At 34.3% G+C, this 19,359-nt stretch overlaps 1 protein-coding gene across 2 annotated transcripts; it reads right to left on the bottom strand.

The window, feature by feature from the left end:
* Positions 1-1,448: 1,448 nt before the first annotated feature.
* Positions 1,449-4,403, bottom strand: LOC123910128 (pentatricopeptide repeat-containing protein At1g62670, mitochondrial-like). 2 transcript variants are annotated; one of them, XM_045961180.1, is made up of 3 exons: positions 4,235-4,400; positions 2,614-3,941; positions 1,449-2,047 (listed from the first exon to the last, which is right to left on the bottom strand). In XM_045961180.1, exon 2 carries the CDS (start codon positions 3,934-3,936, stop codon positions 2,626-2,628), a length of 1,311 nt encoding a protein of 436 aa, XP_045817136.1. In that variant the 5' UTR covers positions 3,937-3,941; positions 4,235-4,400; the 3' UTR covers positions 1,449-2,047; positions 2,614-2,625. The 2 variants fall into 2 exon arrangements, with proteins under 2 accessions (XP_045817136.1, XP_045817135.1); XM_045961179.1 differs by having other exon boundaries at positions 2,614-4,403.
* Positions 4,404-19,359: the final 14,956 nt, after the last annotated feature.

Raw genomic sequence — 19,359 nt, 5'->3', positions numbered from 1 at the left:
GACCCTCAAGTTTTACAATTGTGCGATTTTGGTCCCCTAAATTTTAAATGTGTGATTTTAACCCCTAAATTTTTATAATTGTTCGATTTTAGCCCTCAAGTTTCAATTGCTCGATTTTAAAACAAATATTTCTATTTTATAAATGTTTTAAAATTTTAAAACATATATTAAATTTTAAAAACATTTTTTATTTATTTTAAAAATATTTTTTTAATTTTAAAATGCCACATAAGAAATTTTAGTAAAAAATATCAACTGGGACTAGCAAATGCAAAAGGGGTAAACTTGGCGGTCTAAAATCGAGCAATTGAAATTAAAAAGTTAAAATCGCACAATTGAAGTTTGGGAGGCCAAAATCACACAATTATAAAAACTTGAGGGGTCAAAACTCCATTTAAGCACGTGGGACTTCTTAACACACTTCATCACTGGCTTGGGGGACGGATATAAATGGTGGATGACCCCGATCATAAATTGATAGCAGGCGGCCTAGCGAATCGTGAAGAGGCTCTAATATCATCTTAAATTGAGTATTGAGTCTAACTCATCCTTACAAAACTAGTTTGTAAGGTGACAATTGACTCATAAATATTTAACAATTATTGTCAAATTTTTACTCCCTCCGGTCAAAAACTTTGCTCCTTGTAGAGTTTTGCACATTGATTAAGAAAGAATAGAGATTAATAAGTTATGTCATTTTTACCCTTACTTTATTATTAAGAAAGAAAAAATTCATTTAATGAATGTATTAGTTTTTGCAAGGGTACAAATGGTAAAACATTATTCATTGTACATTGGTTTCTTAAAAAGACTAAAATTTTGGGACAAAACTAAAAAGCCAAAAAGATCAGATTTTAGACGGACAAAATACCACATAACATTAATAATAAAGTAATATACATAACTGTATCCAATAAAAAAAAGAAGTAATATGCATAACTTGGCTTCACCAAAACAATTTAGTCAAGCATAAACTATAAAAGAGTGTGAAGGTTCATATCATCATTTTTTTGAAGAAGCAAAAAATATATTAAAAGTGAATAATGCACGAGGGGTGCAAATTCACAAAACCAAGTCCACCTGATACATTGCAGGAACAACAAAACAACTAACAGCCTCCCTACTACAAAAGAATACAGATGACTTCTCTTTATGCCCCGAATGTTTCTTTTAGGCCCCTCTAGCGCGCAAAAATTTGGTTTTTAGAAACTGAATATTTATTAGTGTAAAATTTACACTAAAAAAATAACATTATATTAAGGAAAAATTAACCACTGCATTACTTATGTTCTCAAGTCATAAACCGAATATTTAACAAGTAACCAAAAGTTATTTCTGAAGTATACATGTAAAAACACATTTTTTTATACATTCGCAAATCGAAGGGTTCTATCTACATAGAACTCTTGCATCAAAATCTATGCAAGAAAGAACATTATATGCAACTGTAAGAAAGAAGCATCCAAGTCTATGATTATAGTCAAATAGACCTCAATGTTACATACATTCAACTGTTACTTCACCTGAAATTAATTAATTGAAACTCGTCTATTCGGCTCATTAAGCCAATTAGTGCAGTATTCAAATTCCATCTTTTGACATTTGAAAACCAACTTCTTCAGCACCTCACCAGAAAGTATTATACATTTCATCAAAAAGCTTAAGAAAATAATGTTACAAGGTCCATTGTTCACAATTAGCAGCAGAACCCTTCAGAACAAAGGTAAAAATACATATAATATCATATCAAGTTGGAATTCCAGAATTACAAATTAGACAATACTGAGAGATAATCATATTTACTGGGACATATAGTAGTAGTAGTAGTCCAACAAAAACATAGAGCTGTAGTTTCCATGATTGTAGCTTCCTAGATAACAATAGTGGAAGCAGGGAAAAAATGCTCATGTTTATGTTCCACTCTATGATGTGACTTGTTATTAGAGACTTCAAAAAAATGAACACATCTTCGACTGCATAATTTGCAAGTATATTGCAGCCAAAACCATATATGAAGTAAAGCACCATCCTCAACCAAGCTTCTAACCTGTTGAATAACAAGTATATTTTCTTGTTGAATTAGCATTAGAAAATTATTCAAAGTTCTCTCATATTATGCTGCTCACTCTAAATAGGAAAACGGCATAATGATAAAGGAAGCTGAGAAAAGAAAAGGCTCGATGCTTAGAGAGATTGGACGGCTATCCTAATAAACTACCACTTAAGCCCTGATTATTTATAAACATTAGATATCCCCAACAATCAGTAGCAACAAGACCATTACAAACCTAAACTCCTTGGAATGGATCCACATATAACAATTTAATACCTGTAATACTATCAGTTTTCAATGAAAAACGAAGAAATGATGGGAAATCGAGGTTGTACAATCAAGAGATCTGGTAACTCTGGTATTTCTAACACTACATATATCGGGCATTGAACAATTACCGATACACAATAAGGTGTAATAGAAAACTCAAAACAGAAAATACAACTATCACTATTACCACAGTAATTTAATAACAGTAAACAAATAACTGATAAGCAATCATTTCACGAAGATTATCATAAAAATTGAAAATAACGACATGTAACAAGAGAGCGTTATACCGAGTATTGCTCTTATAGTAGACCTCTAGCAATCATTTCACGTAGAAGTTTCTCTGCTTTATCATTCTCACCGCTTTCGAAGAGTGCACAAATCATTATTTCAAAAGTGACAGCATCAGGAAAGCAGCCCTTATCTTCCATTTTTGACAGCAAAACAAATGCTTCTTCAAACAAGCCCTCATTACAAAGTCCACAAATCATAGTTGTGTACGTTACGACATCTAGATTGTATCCTTTAGCCAAAAGATCATTAAAAACCTTTAGTGCATCATTAAGCCTCCCACCTTTGCAAAGTCCATCAATTAGGGTACTGTACGTGTACAAATTTGGCATGATACCTTGGTCGTTAATTTTCTTGACTAATGCAATTGCCTTGTCAAGTTCATGATTTTTGCACAAAGTGTGCAAGAAGGAATTGTAGGTGATTACATTGGGCGGTTGGCCTCTGTCACACATCTCATCTACAAGCTCCCAAGCATATGCAATTCTCCCTGATTTGCACAAGCCATCAATAAGAGTGTTGTATGTTACTGTATTAGGAATAATATTTTTTAAATACATTTCTTCAAAGAGTTTGATGGCTTCATCCACCATTTCACTCTTACAGAACCCATTGATCATAATACTGTAGCTCTTAACATCGGGCATCACTCCCCTTTGAATCATAGTGTTAAATATATGTATTGCCTTTTTCACTTCATTACGAAGGCAGAACCCATCCATTAAAGTATTATAAGTAACTACATCATCAACAGCTTGTTTCATCATCACAGCTAACATACTTTTAGCTTCTTTCATCTTTCCCTCTTTACAAAACGCATCAATCAATATAGTAAAGCTATAAACATCTGGGTTGATGTTTCTCAATACCATTTCGTTCAATAAAACAACAGCTTGTTTTAATTGACTGACAATACAAAAACCATAGATTAGAGCCCTATAAGTGACAACAGTAGGCGAAATACCCTTGATAACCATTTCAGAAAATAATTGACAAGCATCATCTACAAGCTTATCTTTGCACATGCTATCAATGATTGTACTGTAAATTACCAAATTAGGCTTTACTGATCCTTGTTCGAGTCTTGTCAACAGTTGGAGGGCAGGTGTTGTATGTCCCATTTTACACAACCCATTGATCAATGTCCCGTAACTAACCTGGTTGAGCTGAAAACCCTTAGCGATAAGATCATCATGAAAGTACAATGCTTTCTGAATGTCATTATTAAGACAAAGGCCTTTTATAAGGGTTGTCAAGGTTACGACATCCGGCTGATAACCCATCTTAAGAATCTTTCCCAATAGAGAAAATGCATAAGTCATTTGACCTATATGACAGTAACAATTGATTAAAATGGACATAGTAATAATGTTAGGCCTAATTGTTCCACGGAATTCCATTTGTTGGAAAAGGGAAATAACAGTTGAGTAATTGTTCTTTGTTTTAACAAGGGAACTTAAAATCTTGTTAAATTCAATAATGGAAGGGGTTTTTCGCATATTTAGCATTCGATTGAACATGTAAATAGAATCATCATCAACAACATCACTAACATTGTGAAAATGAGACAAAAATCTGAAAGTGAAAAAGTTAGGAAGTAAAGAGGGTTTTGAAAGAAACCTTGTTAATCTCATAGGCGACATAATTCCTTGCTGCGTGGCGTGGTTGTGAGAAAGGAGCGGCAACGACGAAGGTTAGAGCGGAGGTTAGGACTGTTTCAAAACAAACTTTACTTTGTGATTTCATTTCAAGGCAAACCAAATGAATAGTTTAGTGGGACAGGGTGGACATTGCATATTTTTTACCATTTATTTAAAGGGTCGCCTAATTTATTTATGAGAAAAAAAAAATATGTAACCATAGTATAAAATAATTTTATACTATCAATCAATTAATGTTAACTATTTTTTGTCACGTCACCTCACTTTAGTTCACCTCACTTTTTTGACGAGTCTCAATAACATATAAAATGATTTTCAATTTTTCTAAAATTTTCTTTTTTTTTTGGTACAATTTTTCTAAATTTTTCTATGGATGATCTATATGATATAAACTTTCAATCTAATAGTGGATTTTATAAAATTCGTATTTGTTATAATGTTATTCATAACCGGTCCACCATGAACCACTTGACGAAGTGATCCATATTAGAATTTACTTATTGTTTTAATATAAATTCAACATAGAGAGATATTGTCTTAAGTGCAGTTTTGACTCTCAAGTTTTACAATTGTGCGATTTTGGTCCCCTAAATTTTAAATGTGTGATTTTAACCCCTTAAATTTTACAATTGTTCAATTTTAGCCCTCAAGTTTCAATTGCTCGATAATAAAACAAATATTTCTATTTTATAAATGTTTTAAAATTTTAAAACATATATTAAATTTTAAAAACATTTTTTATTTATTTTAAAAATATTTTTTTAATTTTAAAATGCTACATAAGAAATTTTAGTAAAAAATATCAACGGGGACTAGCAAATGTAAAAGGGGTAAACTTGGCGGTCTAAAATCGAGCAATTGAAATTTAAAAGTTAAAATCGCACAATTGAAGTTTGGTAGGCCAAAATCACACAATTATAAAAACTTGAGGGGTCAAAACTCCATTTAAGCACGTGGGACTTCTTAACACACTTCATCGCTATTGGGCTTGGAAGACGGATATAAATGGTGGATGGCCTCGATCAGAAATTGATAGCAGGCGGCCTAGCGAATCGTGAAGAGGCTCTGATACCATCTTAAATTGAGTATTGAGTCTTACTCATCCTTACAAAACTGGTTTGTAAGGTGACAATTGACTCTAGTTTATAAACACATATTCAGACTATCTCGCAACCGACATGAAACTTCTTAACAAAGTCATAGATATTTAACAATTATTGTCAAAGTTTTACTCCCTCCGGTCAAAAACTTTGCTCCTTGTAGAGTTTTGCACATTGATTAAGAAAGAATAGAGATTAATAAGTTATGTCCTTTTTACTCTTACTTTATTATTAAGAAATAAAAATTCATTTAATGAATGTATTAGTTTTTGCAAGGGTACAAATGGTAAAACATTATTCATTGTACATTGGTTTCTTAAAAAAACCAAAATTTTGGGACAAAACTAAAAAGCGAAAAACATCACATTTTAGACGGACAAAATACCACATAACATTAATAAAGTAATATGCATAACTGTAACAAAAAAAAAAGTAATATGCATAACTTGGCTTCACCAAAACAATTTAGTCAAGCATAAACTATAAAAGAGTGTGAAGGTTCATATCATCATTTTTTTGAAGAAGCAAAAAATATATTAAAAGTGAATAATGCACGAGGGGTGCAAATTCACAAAACCAAGTCCACCTGATACATTGTGTAACGACCCGATTTTTAGTAAATCGATATTTTATATATTTGCATATATTTTGGGTTAGTGTTAAATATTTATTTACGCGACCTATGATTATTTATCGCGAACATAAGTTTGTGAGCGAAACCTTTGTCGTGTTAGTGGGCTTGGGCGTGTGATAGAAGCTTAGTGGGCTTAGGCAAGTTGGGCTTGAACCAAGAGAATTGGAGAGTAGTATAAGTAACCAAGTCAAAGCCATGAATAGTTTCACAATTCATTTTTCATGAGAAGTTAGAAGTTGTAAGCTTAGGAGCAAGAACAAGCTAAGCTAGGGTTTTGGCAAGAAGAACTCGAGCAAGGAGAAGAGGTTTAGAGGCAAGAATCATCATTCAATCTAAGGTGAGAGTGGTTAAGCATAAGCTTGGGTGATCCAAGAGAGGGGAGGTGTCTAGCCTCCATTCCTAAACTCTCTCATCCAATTTCTTTGGGGTTTTGGGTGAAGTTTCTTTATCATAAACATGTCTTTTCATCTTAGTATGCTTAATGAACATCTAGGAGGGAATATGTTTATGTTTGATGATGGTTTTGCATGTTTATGCAACTTTGCTTATTTTGCAAGAAATTGACATGATTTTGTATGTGTGATGTGTTTTGGTGTTTTTGATTGTTGATTCATGTATATATGTATGGTATATACATGATTGATCACTTGTTATGCATTTATAACATGTTTAGATGTATTTTTGAGTGGAATCAATGTTAAACCGCCTTAGAAACTCAAGAACAGATATTTTCTGGTGTAGTTCGCTACGGATTCGCTACGGATTCGCTTAGCGAATAAGTTCGCTATGGATTCGCTACGGATTCGCTTAGCGAATAAGTTCGCTACGTGTTCGCTACATGTTCGCCATGTACCTGTAACCCTCTGATGTAGTTCGCTACCTGTTCGCTACAGCGAACGTGTTCGCTACGTGTTCGCTACGGGTTCGCTACGGATTCGCTCAGCGAACAGCTCTGTGACAGCAACTTTTTGATAATTGTTTTAAATGCAATTAGGCACTTGTAACATGGTTTAAGGGTATCCTTGCATGATTGTTGATACATGTTTAATAATTGTGTTGTGTAATGGCATTTATATAAAATGTCAAAGAAGTATATGTATTTTTGTATATCGGGTTGTCCGATAAAGAAGAATATCAGTTTGTCTGATAAAGAAGTTTAATGGATTATGTTATCCATGTAGTGAGCTGTAGCTTCGTGCTACGTGATTATCATATGTTTGGTAAATGCATGACATTCATAAATTCATGCATTACTTAGGGATATCAGACTTGTCTGATAAAGAAGGATATTGGACTTGTCCAATAAAGAAGGATATCAATGGTAAGTTCCTTGATAAAGAAGATGGTACCACATGCATTAGTCGTGTCTAGGTTGGCATGACATTGAATGTTTGGCATTAGTCGCATTTGAGTAAATGTGCAATTATGTGTTATGTGTTATGTGAGTTCTTTGTGTGGTCCGAAACGACGCGAAACTATCTGGTTGTGTATTTGTGAGTATGTGTTATCTGGTGTGTTGCTTATGGAAGCATGTGTGTGAGTTAGTATTATGTGATAGGTTGAATATAGGTGCGTTTCTATATTCGTATGTATGTGATTATGTTTACTAACTCTCTACCTATTTGTTATGTGCTGGACCTTTGGGGGTTCAGGTATTCAGGTCGAGGTTTCGATCGAGCTTTAGCTGTAGATCGTTTTGGTGTGGAGCACTTTTGGTGAGGAGCTAGTGTAGGCTACCTTTGTATAGTTTTGTTAAGTTTAGTTGGTTGAGATGTATATTAGTGCTCTGGTAGTTTGTAACATCGAGTCGGGGATCGTTTGTATTCCGTCGTATATCGATGCGAACATCTTAACTTATGTTTTATGTTAATGATTTATCTTTTGAACTATTTTGTTCATTGCTTTGAAAATCCTTTATGTTATGTTTTCCGCTGCGACGTTTCGTGTCATGTGCACGATCGTTTTTGAAAATGTTTTTCCGTAGCGCTCCGGCTACTTATCTTTAAAAAGTTTTTAAGATCACGTTTTTAAGGGTAGTTAGTTCGGGGTGTTACAATAGTTGGTATCAGAGCAGGTCGGTTCATGTGAGCCATTAGGATTTTCTTTCTCTTGTATGAAGCATGTGTTGGGTACACTGTTAATACATTCTAACGTCGAGTTGTGATTCGTTCAGGAATCATGGCTGCTGCTAGGACCAACGCTCAGATTGCACAAGCTTTGACTGCTTTGACTACATTGGTGGTAAGGGATAATGACCCGGGAAGGGATAGTGAGAAAAGATTGGAAAGGTTTATGTCGCATAAACCGACTCTGTTTACCGGTGGCTATAACCCGGAGGGGGCTATCAAGTGGTTAGATGAGGTTGAGATCATCTTTGAAGCAATGTGTTGTTCTGAGGAGAACAAGACTACTTTGGGAACTTATGCCCTTAGAGAGGAGGCAATCGTTTGGTGGAGGAATGTGAGACTCAGGATAGGAGTGGACGGTGTTGCTATCGTTTGGGAAACTTTCAAAAGGGAATTTTTAAGGAAGTATTTTCCGGCTGATGTGAAGAATAAGAAAGTGATCGAGTTCATGGAGCTCAAGCAAGGAAATTTATCAGTCGCCGAGTATTCGGCTAAGTTTGAAGCTTTGTGTGTGTTTAGTCCACACTACAACACGGTGGAAGCCGAAGAGGATAAGTGTGTCAAGTTCGAGAGTGGACTTCGTCCGGATATCAAGCTTTTGATTGGATTTTCTGAAATCAGGGATTTTCCGACCCTTATGACCAAGGCAAGGATTTGTGATGAAGATAGCAAAGCCAAGACCAACTACTATAAGGTTCTGAATGATAGGAAAGGAAAAGGTTTGGATCGTAGTAAGCCGTATGAGAACAAGGGTAATGGAAGTGGAAAGAAGAAGCAAGGAAGTGGAAGTTGTTACAAATGTGGAGAGCGGGGTCATATGTCATATGATTGCCCGAGGAAAAGCGACAAGTGTTTCAATTGTGGACAGTTTGGGCACAAGGCCGATGCTTGTCGGGTGAAAGTGTTTTGTTTCAATTGTGGCGAGGAAGGTCACAAGAGTCCGGTATGCAAGAAACCGAAGATGCCGCGTTGAGGGTTCGTTCTCTGTTTTATCTCTTAGGTAATTTCGAGGGCGAAATTCTTTTAAGGGGGGTAGAGTTGTAACGACCCGATTTTTAGTAAATCGATATTTTATATATTTGCATATATTTTGGGTTAGTGTTAAATATTTATTTACGCGACCTATGATTATTTATCGCGAACATAAGTTTGTGAGCGAAACCTTTGTCGTGTTAGTGGGCTTGGGCGTGTGATAGAAGCTTAGTGGGCTTAGGCAAGTTGGGCTTGAACCAAGAGAATTGGAGAGTAGTATAAGTAACCAAGTCAAAGCCATGAATAGTTTCACAATTCATTTTTCATGAGAAGTTAGAAGTTGTAAGCTTAGGAGCAAGAACAAGCTAAGCTAGGGTTTTGGCAAGAAGAACTCGAGCAAGGAGAAGAGGTTTAGAGGCAAGAATCATCATTCAATCTAAGGTGAGAGTGGTTAAGCATAAGCTTGGGTGATCCAAGAGAGGGGAGGTGTCTAGCCTCCATTCCTAAACTCTCTCATCCAATTTCTTTGGGGTTTTGGGTGAAGTTTCTTTATCATAAACATGTCTTTTCATCTTAGTATGCTTAATGAACATCTAGGAGGGAATATGTTTATGTTTGATGATGGTTTTGCATGTTTATGCAACTTTGCTTATTTTGCAAGAAATTGACATGATTTTGTATGTGTGATGTGTTTTGGTGTTTTTGATTGTTGATTCATGTATATATGTATGGTATATACATGATTGATCACTTGTTATGCATTTATAACATGTTTAGATGTATTTTTGAGTGGAATCAATGTTAAACCGCCTTAGAAACTCAAGAACAGATATTTTCTGGTGTAGTTCGCTACGGATTCGCTACGGATTCGCTTAGCGAATAAGTTCGCTACGGATTCGCTACGGATTCGCTTAGCGAATAAGTTCGCTACGTGTTCGCTACATGTTCGCCATGTACCTGTAACCCTCTGATGTAGTTCGCTACCTGTTCGCTACAGCGAACGTGTTCGCTACGTGTTCGCTACGTGTTCGCTACGGGTTCGCTACGGATTCGCTCAGCGAACAGCTCTGTGACAGCAACTTTTTGATAATTGTTTTAAATGCAATTAGACACTTGTAACATGGTTTAAGGGTATCCTTGCATGATTGTTGATACATGTTTAATAATTGTGTTGTGTAATGGCATTTATATAAAATGTCAAAGAAGTATATGTATTTTTGTATATCGGGTTGTCCGATAAAGAAGAATATCAGTTTGTCTGATAAAGAAGTTTAATGGATTATGTTATCCATGTAGTGAGCTGTAGCTTCGTGCTACGTGATTATCATATGTTTGGTAAATGCATGACATTCATAAATTCATGCATTACTTAGGGATATCAGACTTGTCTGATAAAGAAGGATATTGGACTTGTCCAATAAAGAAGGATATCAATGGTAAGTTCCTTGATAAAGAAGATGGTACCACATGCATTAGTCGTGTCTAGGTTGGCATGACATTGAATGTTTGGCATTAGTCGCATTTGAGTAAATGTGCAATTATGTGTTATGTGTTATGTGAGTTCTTTGTGTGGTCCGAAACGACGCGAAACTATCTGGTTGTGTATTTGTGAGTATGTGTTATCTGGTGTGTTGCTTATGGAAGCATGTGTGTGAGTTAGTATTATGTGATAGGTTGAATATAGGTGCGTTTCTATATTCGTATGTATGTGATTATGTTTACTAACTCTCTACCTATTTGTTATGTGCTGGACCTTTGGGGGTTCAGGTATTCAGGTCGAGGTTTCGATCGAGCTTTAGCTGTAGATCGTTTTGGTGTGGAGCACTTTTGGTGAGGAGCTAGTGTAGGCTACCTTTGTATAGTTTTGTTAAGTTTAGTTGGTTGAGATGTATATTAGTGCTCTGGTAGTTTGTAACATCGAGTCGGGGATCGTTTGTATTCCGTCGTATATCGATGCGAACATCTTAACTTATGTTTTATGTTAATGATTTATCTTTTGAACTATTTTGTTCATTGCTTTGAAAATCCTTTATGTTATGTTTTCCGCTGCGACGTTTCGTGTCATGTGCACGATCGTTTTTGAAAATGTTTTTCCGTAGCGCTCCGGCTACTTATCTTTAAAAAGTTTTTAAGATCACGTTTTTAAGGGTAGTTAGTTCGGGGTGTTACACATTGCAGGAACAGCAAAACAACTAACAGCCTCCCTACTATAAAAGAATACAGATGACTTCTCTTTATGCCCCGTGTTTGTTTTTTGCCCCTCTAGCGCGCAAAAAAATTCAGTTTTTAGAAATCGAATTTTTGTTAGTGTAAAATTTACACTAAAAAAATAACATTATATTAAGGAAAAATTAACCACTGCATTACTATGTTCTCAAGTCATAAACCGAATATTTAACAAGTAACCAAAAGTTATTTATGAAGTATACATTCAGTAAAAACACATTTTTTTATACATCCGCAAATCGAAGGGTTCTATCTACATAGAACTCTTGCATCAAAATCTATGCAAGAAAGAACATTATATGCAACTGTAGGAAAGAAGCATCCAAGTCTATGATTATAGTCAAAAAGACCTCAATGTTACATACATTTAACTGTTACTTCACCTGAAATTAATTAATTGAAACTCGTCTATTCGGCTCATTAAGCCAATTAGCGCAGTATTCAAATTCCATCTTTATGTGGAGAGAGGAAGAAGGCATATCACTATTAATTTTAGTAATTGAAATTAATAGTATGAGAGTGTTTTTAGCTAGTGAGTGAAAATACTGAAACTTCTCAGAGCCATTCACTTTACATGCATTGCACTATAAATTGTTTCCTTATGTTTTCATTTCAAATCATCAGAGTGTGAAGAAATCCTTTTGAGAGCAAATCCAAAAGAGAGGTTATCCACCATATTTGTTGGTGAGAGTTGTAATAATCAATTTGTATTATTATTCAATTAAACAGAAGAAATTCTTGTTATTCCATTGTTATTGTTATTATTATTATTATTATAGTGGGAAAAGTTTGATCCAGGGATAATCAATCATCCGCCGACCTTGTATTAGGTGTGTTTTGTGTTATCTTTCCCAACAAGTGGTATCAGAGCTTCGGCTCATCACCACACATTTTAACTTTTATTACAATGGAAGAGTCAACCTCTGTGGGATCATCAACAATGATCAAGTTAAGTTCTTCAAATTACTCCATTTGGAAACCCAGAATGGAAGACATCCTCTATTGCAAAGATTTGTATCAACCTTTGCAAAATAAAGGGACGAAGCCTACCGGAAAGTCTGATGATGACTGGAATGTCATGAATAGGAAAACTGTCGGACAGATTCGACAATGGATCGATCAAAGCGTCTTTCATCATGTTGCGCAAGAAACAGTTGCGTACACATTATGGACGAAATTAGAAGCTTTGTACGAGAGAAAGACAGCCCAGAATAAAGCCTCTACTATTCGGCGATTGGTGAACCTCAAGTATAGAGAAACTAGGAGTGTTTCTGAACACTTGAGTGATTTTCAAAGATTGATAAATCAACTCACCAATATGAAGATGGTGCTTGAAGATGAATTGCAAGCATTATTGTTATTAAGTTCCTTGCCAGACAATTGGGACACGCTTGTGGTTTCATTGAGTAACTCGGCACCACAAGGTGTTCTAACATTGGACATTGTAAAAGATAGCATGTTCAATGAAGAATCCCGACGGAAGGAACAAGGAATGTCGTCGGAGTCTGAGGCGCTTGTCACTGAGTATCGTGGAAGAAGTATCCACAAGAAGTTCAATACTAGAGACAAGTCAAGGGGAAATTCTGGAGATAAGTTCAGGGGTAGGTCATGGACAAGAAAAGACGTGGAGTGTCTTTATTGTCACGAGAAAGGTCACATGAAGAAAGAATGTAGGAAGCTCAAAAGAGAGCAACAAGAAAATGGTGATGCGAGAAACATAGCCGCTACCATTTTTCAAGGCAATGAGGTAATTTTCGTTGGTGATGATGGTCATGTTAATTTGACATCACAAGATACATGTTGGGTCGTGGATTCTGGTGCGTCATTCCATGTAACCTCACGAAGAGATTTCTTTGCTTCCTATACAAGCAGTGATTTTGGTTTTGTGAAGATGGGGAATGATGATAAATCCAAGATTGTGGGCAAAGGTGATGTTTGCCTAGAAACAAACACCGGTTGTTGTCTAACGTTAAAAGATGTGAGACATGTACCTGACATGCGTCTCAATCTAATATCAACAGGACTTCTAGACGAAGAAGGCTATACTAGTGTGTTTGGAGATAGGAAATGGAAGCTGTCAAAAAGTTCCTTGGTAATAGCCCGAGGCAAGAAAGTAAACACTCTTTATGTGATAGAAGCAAAAGTCAATAATGGGTGTGTTAACGCTCTCGGAGAAGACTCCTCGGTCGAGCTATGGCATAATCGGCTCGGACATATGAGTGAGAAGGGACTTCAAATTCTAGCCAAAAGAGGTATTTTGGCCGGTGTGAAAGGATTGGAAATGTCGCTTAAGCCATGTACACATTGTTTGGCTGGAAAGCAACATAGAGCTTCATTTCAATATAAGGCCCCACATAGAAAGCCAAATGTTTTAGATTTGGTGCATTCTGATGTTTGTGGTCCAATGACCACTAGTACTCTGGGAGGTGCAAGGTATTTTGTTACCTTTATTGATGATCACTCTAGAAAGGTTTGGGCTTATGCGCTCAAAACAAAAGATCAGGTGTTTGCTGTATTCAAACAGTTTCATGCTAGTGTTGAGAGAGAAACTGGCAAGAAGTTAAAATGTGTTCGTACTGACAATGGAGGAGAGTTTATGGGAGATTTCAAACGTTACTGTATTAGTAATGGAATCCGGCATGAAAGATCTGTTCCGAAGACGCCTCAGCATAATGGAGTGGCTGAGAGAATGAACAGAACTATTGTTGAAAGAGTGAGAACAATGTTATCTCATGCTAAGTTACCCAAGAGTTTTTGGGGTGAGACTCTGATGACTGCAGTTGATTTAATCAACTTATCCCCGTCAGCTCCATTAAATGGTGATGTTCCAAATAGGTTTTGGACAGGTAAAGATGTATCCTACAATCACTTGAAGGTGTTCGGTTGTAGAGCGTTTGTTCATGTTCCAAAGGATGAGAGATCAAAACTCGACTCAAAGTCGAAGGAGTGCATCTTCTTGGGATATGGTGTAAGACCCGGAAAATTTATTTTAATATATATGCAATTATTTTATTTATGTGTCAGAAAATACTTTAACTTCATCTTTTACAACAAACTGATTTATACTTTGATTTTATTTGATGAAAGGACTTTATGCTAATATTTCAATTTTCTAGTTTCGAGGACGAAACTCTTTTAAGGGGGTAATAATGTAACGCCCCAATATTTTATATATGCATCTTATTGATCTATTATTTGATAAATAAATTCTATAATGATATGTTAACTATTTTATATTCTATTTATTTTATAAGATAATGAATATTTTATCAAATCATCTTTGGAAAAATAATTATTTGACGAGTATTTTCATTGGTCAATCCACAAATTACTTTAGGATCTCAGTATATTTTAATTATTCAATGTAATGCTAGTATTCTTTTATATAGGAGCAACCGAATATATTCGAAATGTTAATTTAATTCTTATATTGAAGTATTTTATTTTTATTAATGGTATTGAAACATTTTAGCCTAAAGAGGCACACGTTGATCCATGGATTGGGTAGAGCCTTGTTTTGTGAGAGAGGGAATTGATATGGATGAGAATTATTAGGATAAAACGGGTACTAACTAAACCTAAAATTCCTATGCTATTTGTTCCTATTCACCGCCGCCTCCTATTTTAACATAACTCTCAAACCTTATAAATACCAACATACATATCCCACGTAAAAACATTCCACTCCCACAAACTCTCTAGTTGACAAACAAGTATACTTTGCAGAAGCCACTTCTCACCACCAATCCTCTCGTCAACTCCTAGTGTAGCTCTTGGTCTCTAAGGTATCAACCTTCCATTCACTTCCTTATTTCTTCACAGTTCATTCTCTTTCTAATCCTAAAAATAATTATTCTTTCTAGAACCGTTAAGCCCCGATCGTGCGATTAACCGTAGAGAAATCTAGAGTCAAAATCATTATAAGGAAAGCGTCTCAGGTAAGGGCTTTTTCCCCATACATTCATGCTACTTAGGGATTTGTTGTGAGATGATGGTAGAACCTTTATCATTTAAAATCTATAAACATAAATAAATTCATGTACGTTTTGTATATAAATATATGCTTTCTTGTAATTGGAATAATTTTATATATTTGCTTCTATATGCTGCGTATATGTACATGGTTGTTAATTTCTTATTTACTTCTTATGGTTAAAGATGTTGGTCTCATTCTATTCTTTATTGCCTATGAATATTAGATGATGGGTGTGATTTGAAAAATATAAATTAAGGGATGTAAATAAAAGTATAGGGAGGACTAAGTATGTCCCAGGTCAGGTTGGTCTTGTTAAGGAAGTGGAGTTCATGCATCATATAGGATGTGTATAGCAGAGTTTCTATAGGTAGCCTTTGTGGCTTGGTTTACTTTTAGCCTGTGTGGCTGGTTTATTGTTTTTAGCCTGTGTGGCTGGTTTTACTTTTAGCCTGTGTGGCAGGAGCCTGTGTGGCAGAACTTATTTTTAGCCTGTGTGGCAGAACTTATTATTTAGCCTGTGTGGCAGAAGCCTGTGTGGCAGATTTTCTTATCCGGATCATAGTCTCATATAGGATTGTCTTAGTTGCATTGCATTGCATATAGAAAGGGAAAAAAAATAATACAATAGTAAATAATTATTACAATTATAATAAAAGCAAAGAAAAAGTATAGTTAGTCCATGGTAAAACGGTGATCGTTGCTTCCTTGTCTTTCATTTGATTTTTCCGTGCAATTTGTAATATGTGTAATTATGTTGCTTTGTTTATTACTGAGTTTAACAATTATATGCTGCCTATGTTTGTATATGTGTATCACCAAAAGTTTTTATAATAAACTAATAATCATACTTTTTAAAAAGGTGAAGTGTTTTGTTATTGTTTTGTAATATTTTCTTGTGGTGAGTATGATTCAATGTGGACCAGGAAATTGACCCTTACAACCAACATTTTAGGTACTCAAGGAGAAAGGCATGTTTGAATGTGATGCTTGAAGCGCATACGTACGGGGAAAATTGGGTTTTGTAAATTGTGAATTTTATGTAATAAATAATTCGTCGTTGTATTTTCTTCCGCTGTAAATTTTCAAACTATTGTTCAAATTAATTAAGTTTATATTTCTATGAATTCTATTTCAATTATCTTTAGAATTATTTTATTTTAAAAAAAAAATAGCGCCACATTTTCTAACTAAATATGATTTTTAAGAAATATCATGGATAAAAATCTGGGATGTTACATTTGGTATCAGAGCAATAATCCTCGGACAAATATTTTTGGGGTGGGAGCGATGTTTTATTTTTACGACGCATGTTTTGATTATGGTGTGATTTATGTATGACTTTGTTATTATTGATGTTTTTCGGTGTGTTTCTCATAAGGTGATTGTATGATTTTTCTTGTTAAAGGAAATGATTTGTGATTGTAAGAAGCAATGTTTGCTATTATGAATATTTTTTTGAATAGTATTTATACTCTTTTAATTGAAAGGAATGTCTTTTTTGATTGTTAGAAACACTATTTTTTTCAAACCGTTTGATTTTAAGAAGAAAATTGTTACTCTTATTTTATATAGGTGCTTCAGGTTTATTTTTATTTTTTAACAACAATCCTCAATTCTTATAATGTAATTTTTATAAATTAATTTTTATTGGAATTGTTTAACTTAAATTATTTGTTCATTTGATATCAGAGTGCGCAGCGAACACTTGACATTTTGCTTTATTCTTATAAACTTTCTTATTGACATAAAAAAAAAAATCCCTATATAAAGAGTTTTTGAAAAATAGTACCTCAACTCTTTTCTATGGTATAGTTTCGGGGACGAAACTAAATATTTGGTGGGTAGAATGTAAGACCCGGAAAATTTATTTTAATATATATGCAATTATTTTATTTATGTGTCAGAAAATACTTTAACTTCATCTTTTACAACAAACTGATTTATACTTTGATTTTATTTGATGAAAGGACTTTATGCTAATATTTCAATTTTCTAGTTTCGAGGACGAAACTCTTTTAAGGGGGTAATAATGTAACGCCCCAATATTTTATATATGCATCTTATTGATCTATTATTTGATAAATAAATTCTATAATGATATGTTAACTATTTTATATTCTATTTATTTTATAAGATAATGAATATTTTATCAAATCATCTTTGGAAAAATAATTATTTGACGAGTATTTTCATTGGTCAATCCACAAATTACTTTAGGATCTCAGTATATTTTAATTATTCAATGTAATGCTAGTATTCTTTTATATAGGAGCAACCGAATATATTCGAAATGTTAATTTAATTCTTATATTGAAGTATTTTATTTTTATTAATGGTATTGAAACATTTTAGCCTAAAGAGGCACACGTTGATCCATGGATTGGGTAGAGCCTTGTTTTGTGAGAGAGGGAATTGATATGGATGAGAATTATTAGGATAAAACGGGTACTAACTAAACCTAAAATTCCTATGCTATTTGTTCCTATTCACCGCCGCCTCCTATTTTAACATAACTCTCAAACCTTATAAATACCAACATACATATCCCACGTAAAAACATTCCACTCCCACAAACTCTCTAGTTGACAAACAAGTATACTTTGCAGAAGCCACTTCTCACCACCAATCCTCTCGTCAACTCCTAGTGTAGCTCTTGGTCTCTAAGGTATCAACCTTCCATTCACTTCCTTATTTCTTCACAGTTCATTCTCTTTCTAATCCTAAAAATAATTATTCTTTCTAGAACCGTTAAGCCCCGATCGTGCGATTAACCGTAGAGAAATCTAGAGTCAAAATCATTATAAGGAAAGCGTCTCAGGTAAGGGCTTTTTCCCCATACATTCATGCTACATAGGGATTTGTTGTGAGATGATGGTAGAACCTTTATCATTTAAAATCTATAAACATAAATAAATTCATGTACGTTTTGTATATAAATATATGCTTTCTTGTAATTGGAATAATTTTATATATTTGCTTCTATATGCTGCGTATATGTACATGGTTGTTAATTTCTTATTTACTTCTTATGGTTAAAGATGTTGGTCTCATTCTATTCTTTATTGCCTATGAATATTAGATGATGGGTGTGATTTGAAAAATATAAATTAAGGGATGTAAATAAAAGTATAGGGAGGACTAAGTATGTCCCAGGTCAGGTTGGTCTTGTTAAGGAAGTGGAGTTCATGCATCATATAGGATGTGTATAGCAGAGTTTCTATAGGTAGCCTTTGTGGCTTGGTTTACTTTTAGCCTGTGTGGCTGGTTTATTGTTTTTAGCCTGTGTGGCTGGTTTTACTTTTAGCCTGTGTGGCAGGAGCCTGTGTGGCAGAACTTATTTTTAGCCTGTGTGGCAGAACTTATTATTTAGCCTGTGTGGCAGAAGCCTGTGTGACAGATTTTCTTATCCGGATCATAGTCTCATATAGGATTGTCTTAGTTGCATTGCATTGCATATAGAAAGGGAAAAAAAATAATACAATAGTAAATAATTATTACAATTATAATAAAAGCAAAGAAAAAGTATAGTTAGTCCATGGTAAAACGGTGATCGTTGCTTCCTTGTCTTTCATTTGATTTTTCCGTGCAATTTGTAATATGTGTAATTATGTTGCTTTGTTTATTACTGAGTTTAACAATTATATGCTGCCTATGTTTGTATATGTGTATCACCAAAAGTTTTTATAATAAACTAATAATCATACTTTTTAAAAAGGTGAAGTGTTTTGTTATTGTTTTGTAATATTTTCTTGTGGTGAGTATGATTCAATGTGGACCAGGAAATTGACCCTTACAACCAACATTTTAGGTACTCAAGGAGAAAGGCATGTTTGAATGTGATGCTTGAAGCGCATACGTACGGGGAAAATTGGGTTTTGTAAATTTGAGAATTTTTATGTAATAAATAATTTGCTGTTGTATTTTCTTCCGTTGGAATTTTTAAACAATAATTCATTTTAATTAAGTTTATATTTCTATGAATTCTATTTCAATTATCCTTAGAATTATTTTATTTAAAAATAAATAAATAAATAAAAAATTACCGACACA

This window comes from Trifolium pratense, linkage group LG2 (genome assembly GCF_020283565.1).
Source record: "Trifolium pratense cultivar HEN17-A07 linkage group LG2, ARS_RC_1.1, whole genome shotgun sequence".
NCBI classification, from domain to species: Eukaryota; Viridiplantae; Streptophyta; class Magnoliopsida; order Fabales; family Fabaceae; genus Trifolium; species Trifolium pratense.
This window is presented reverse-complemented; position numbering and strand designations above follow the sequence as displayed.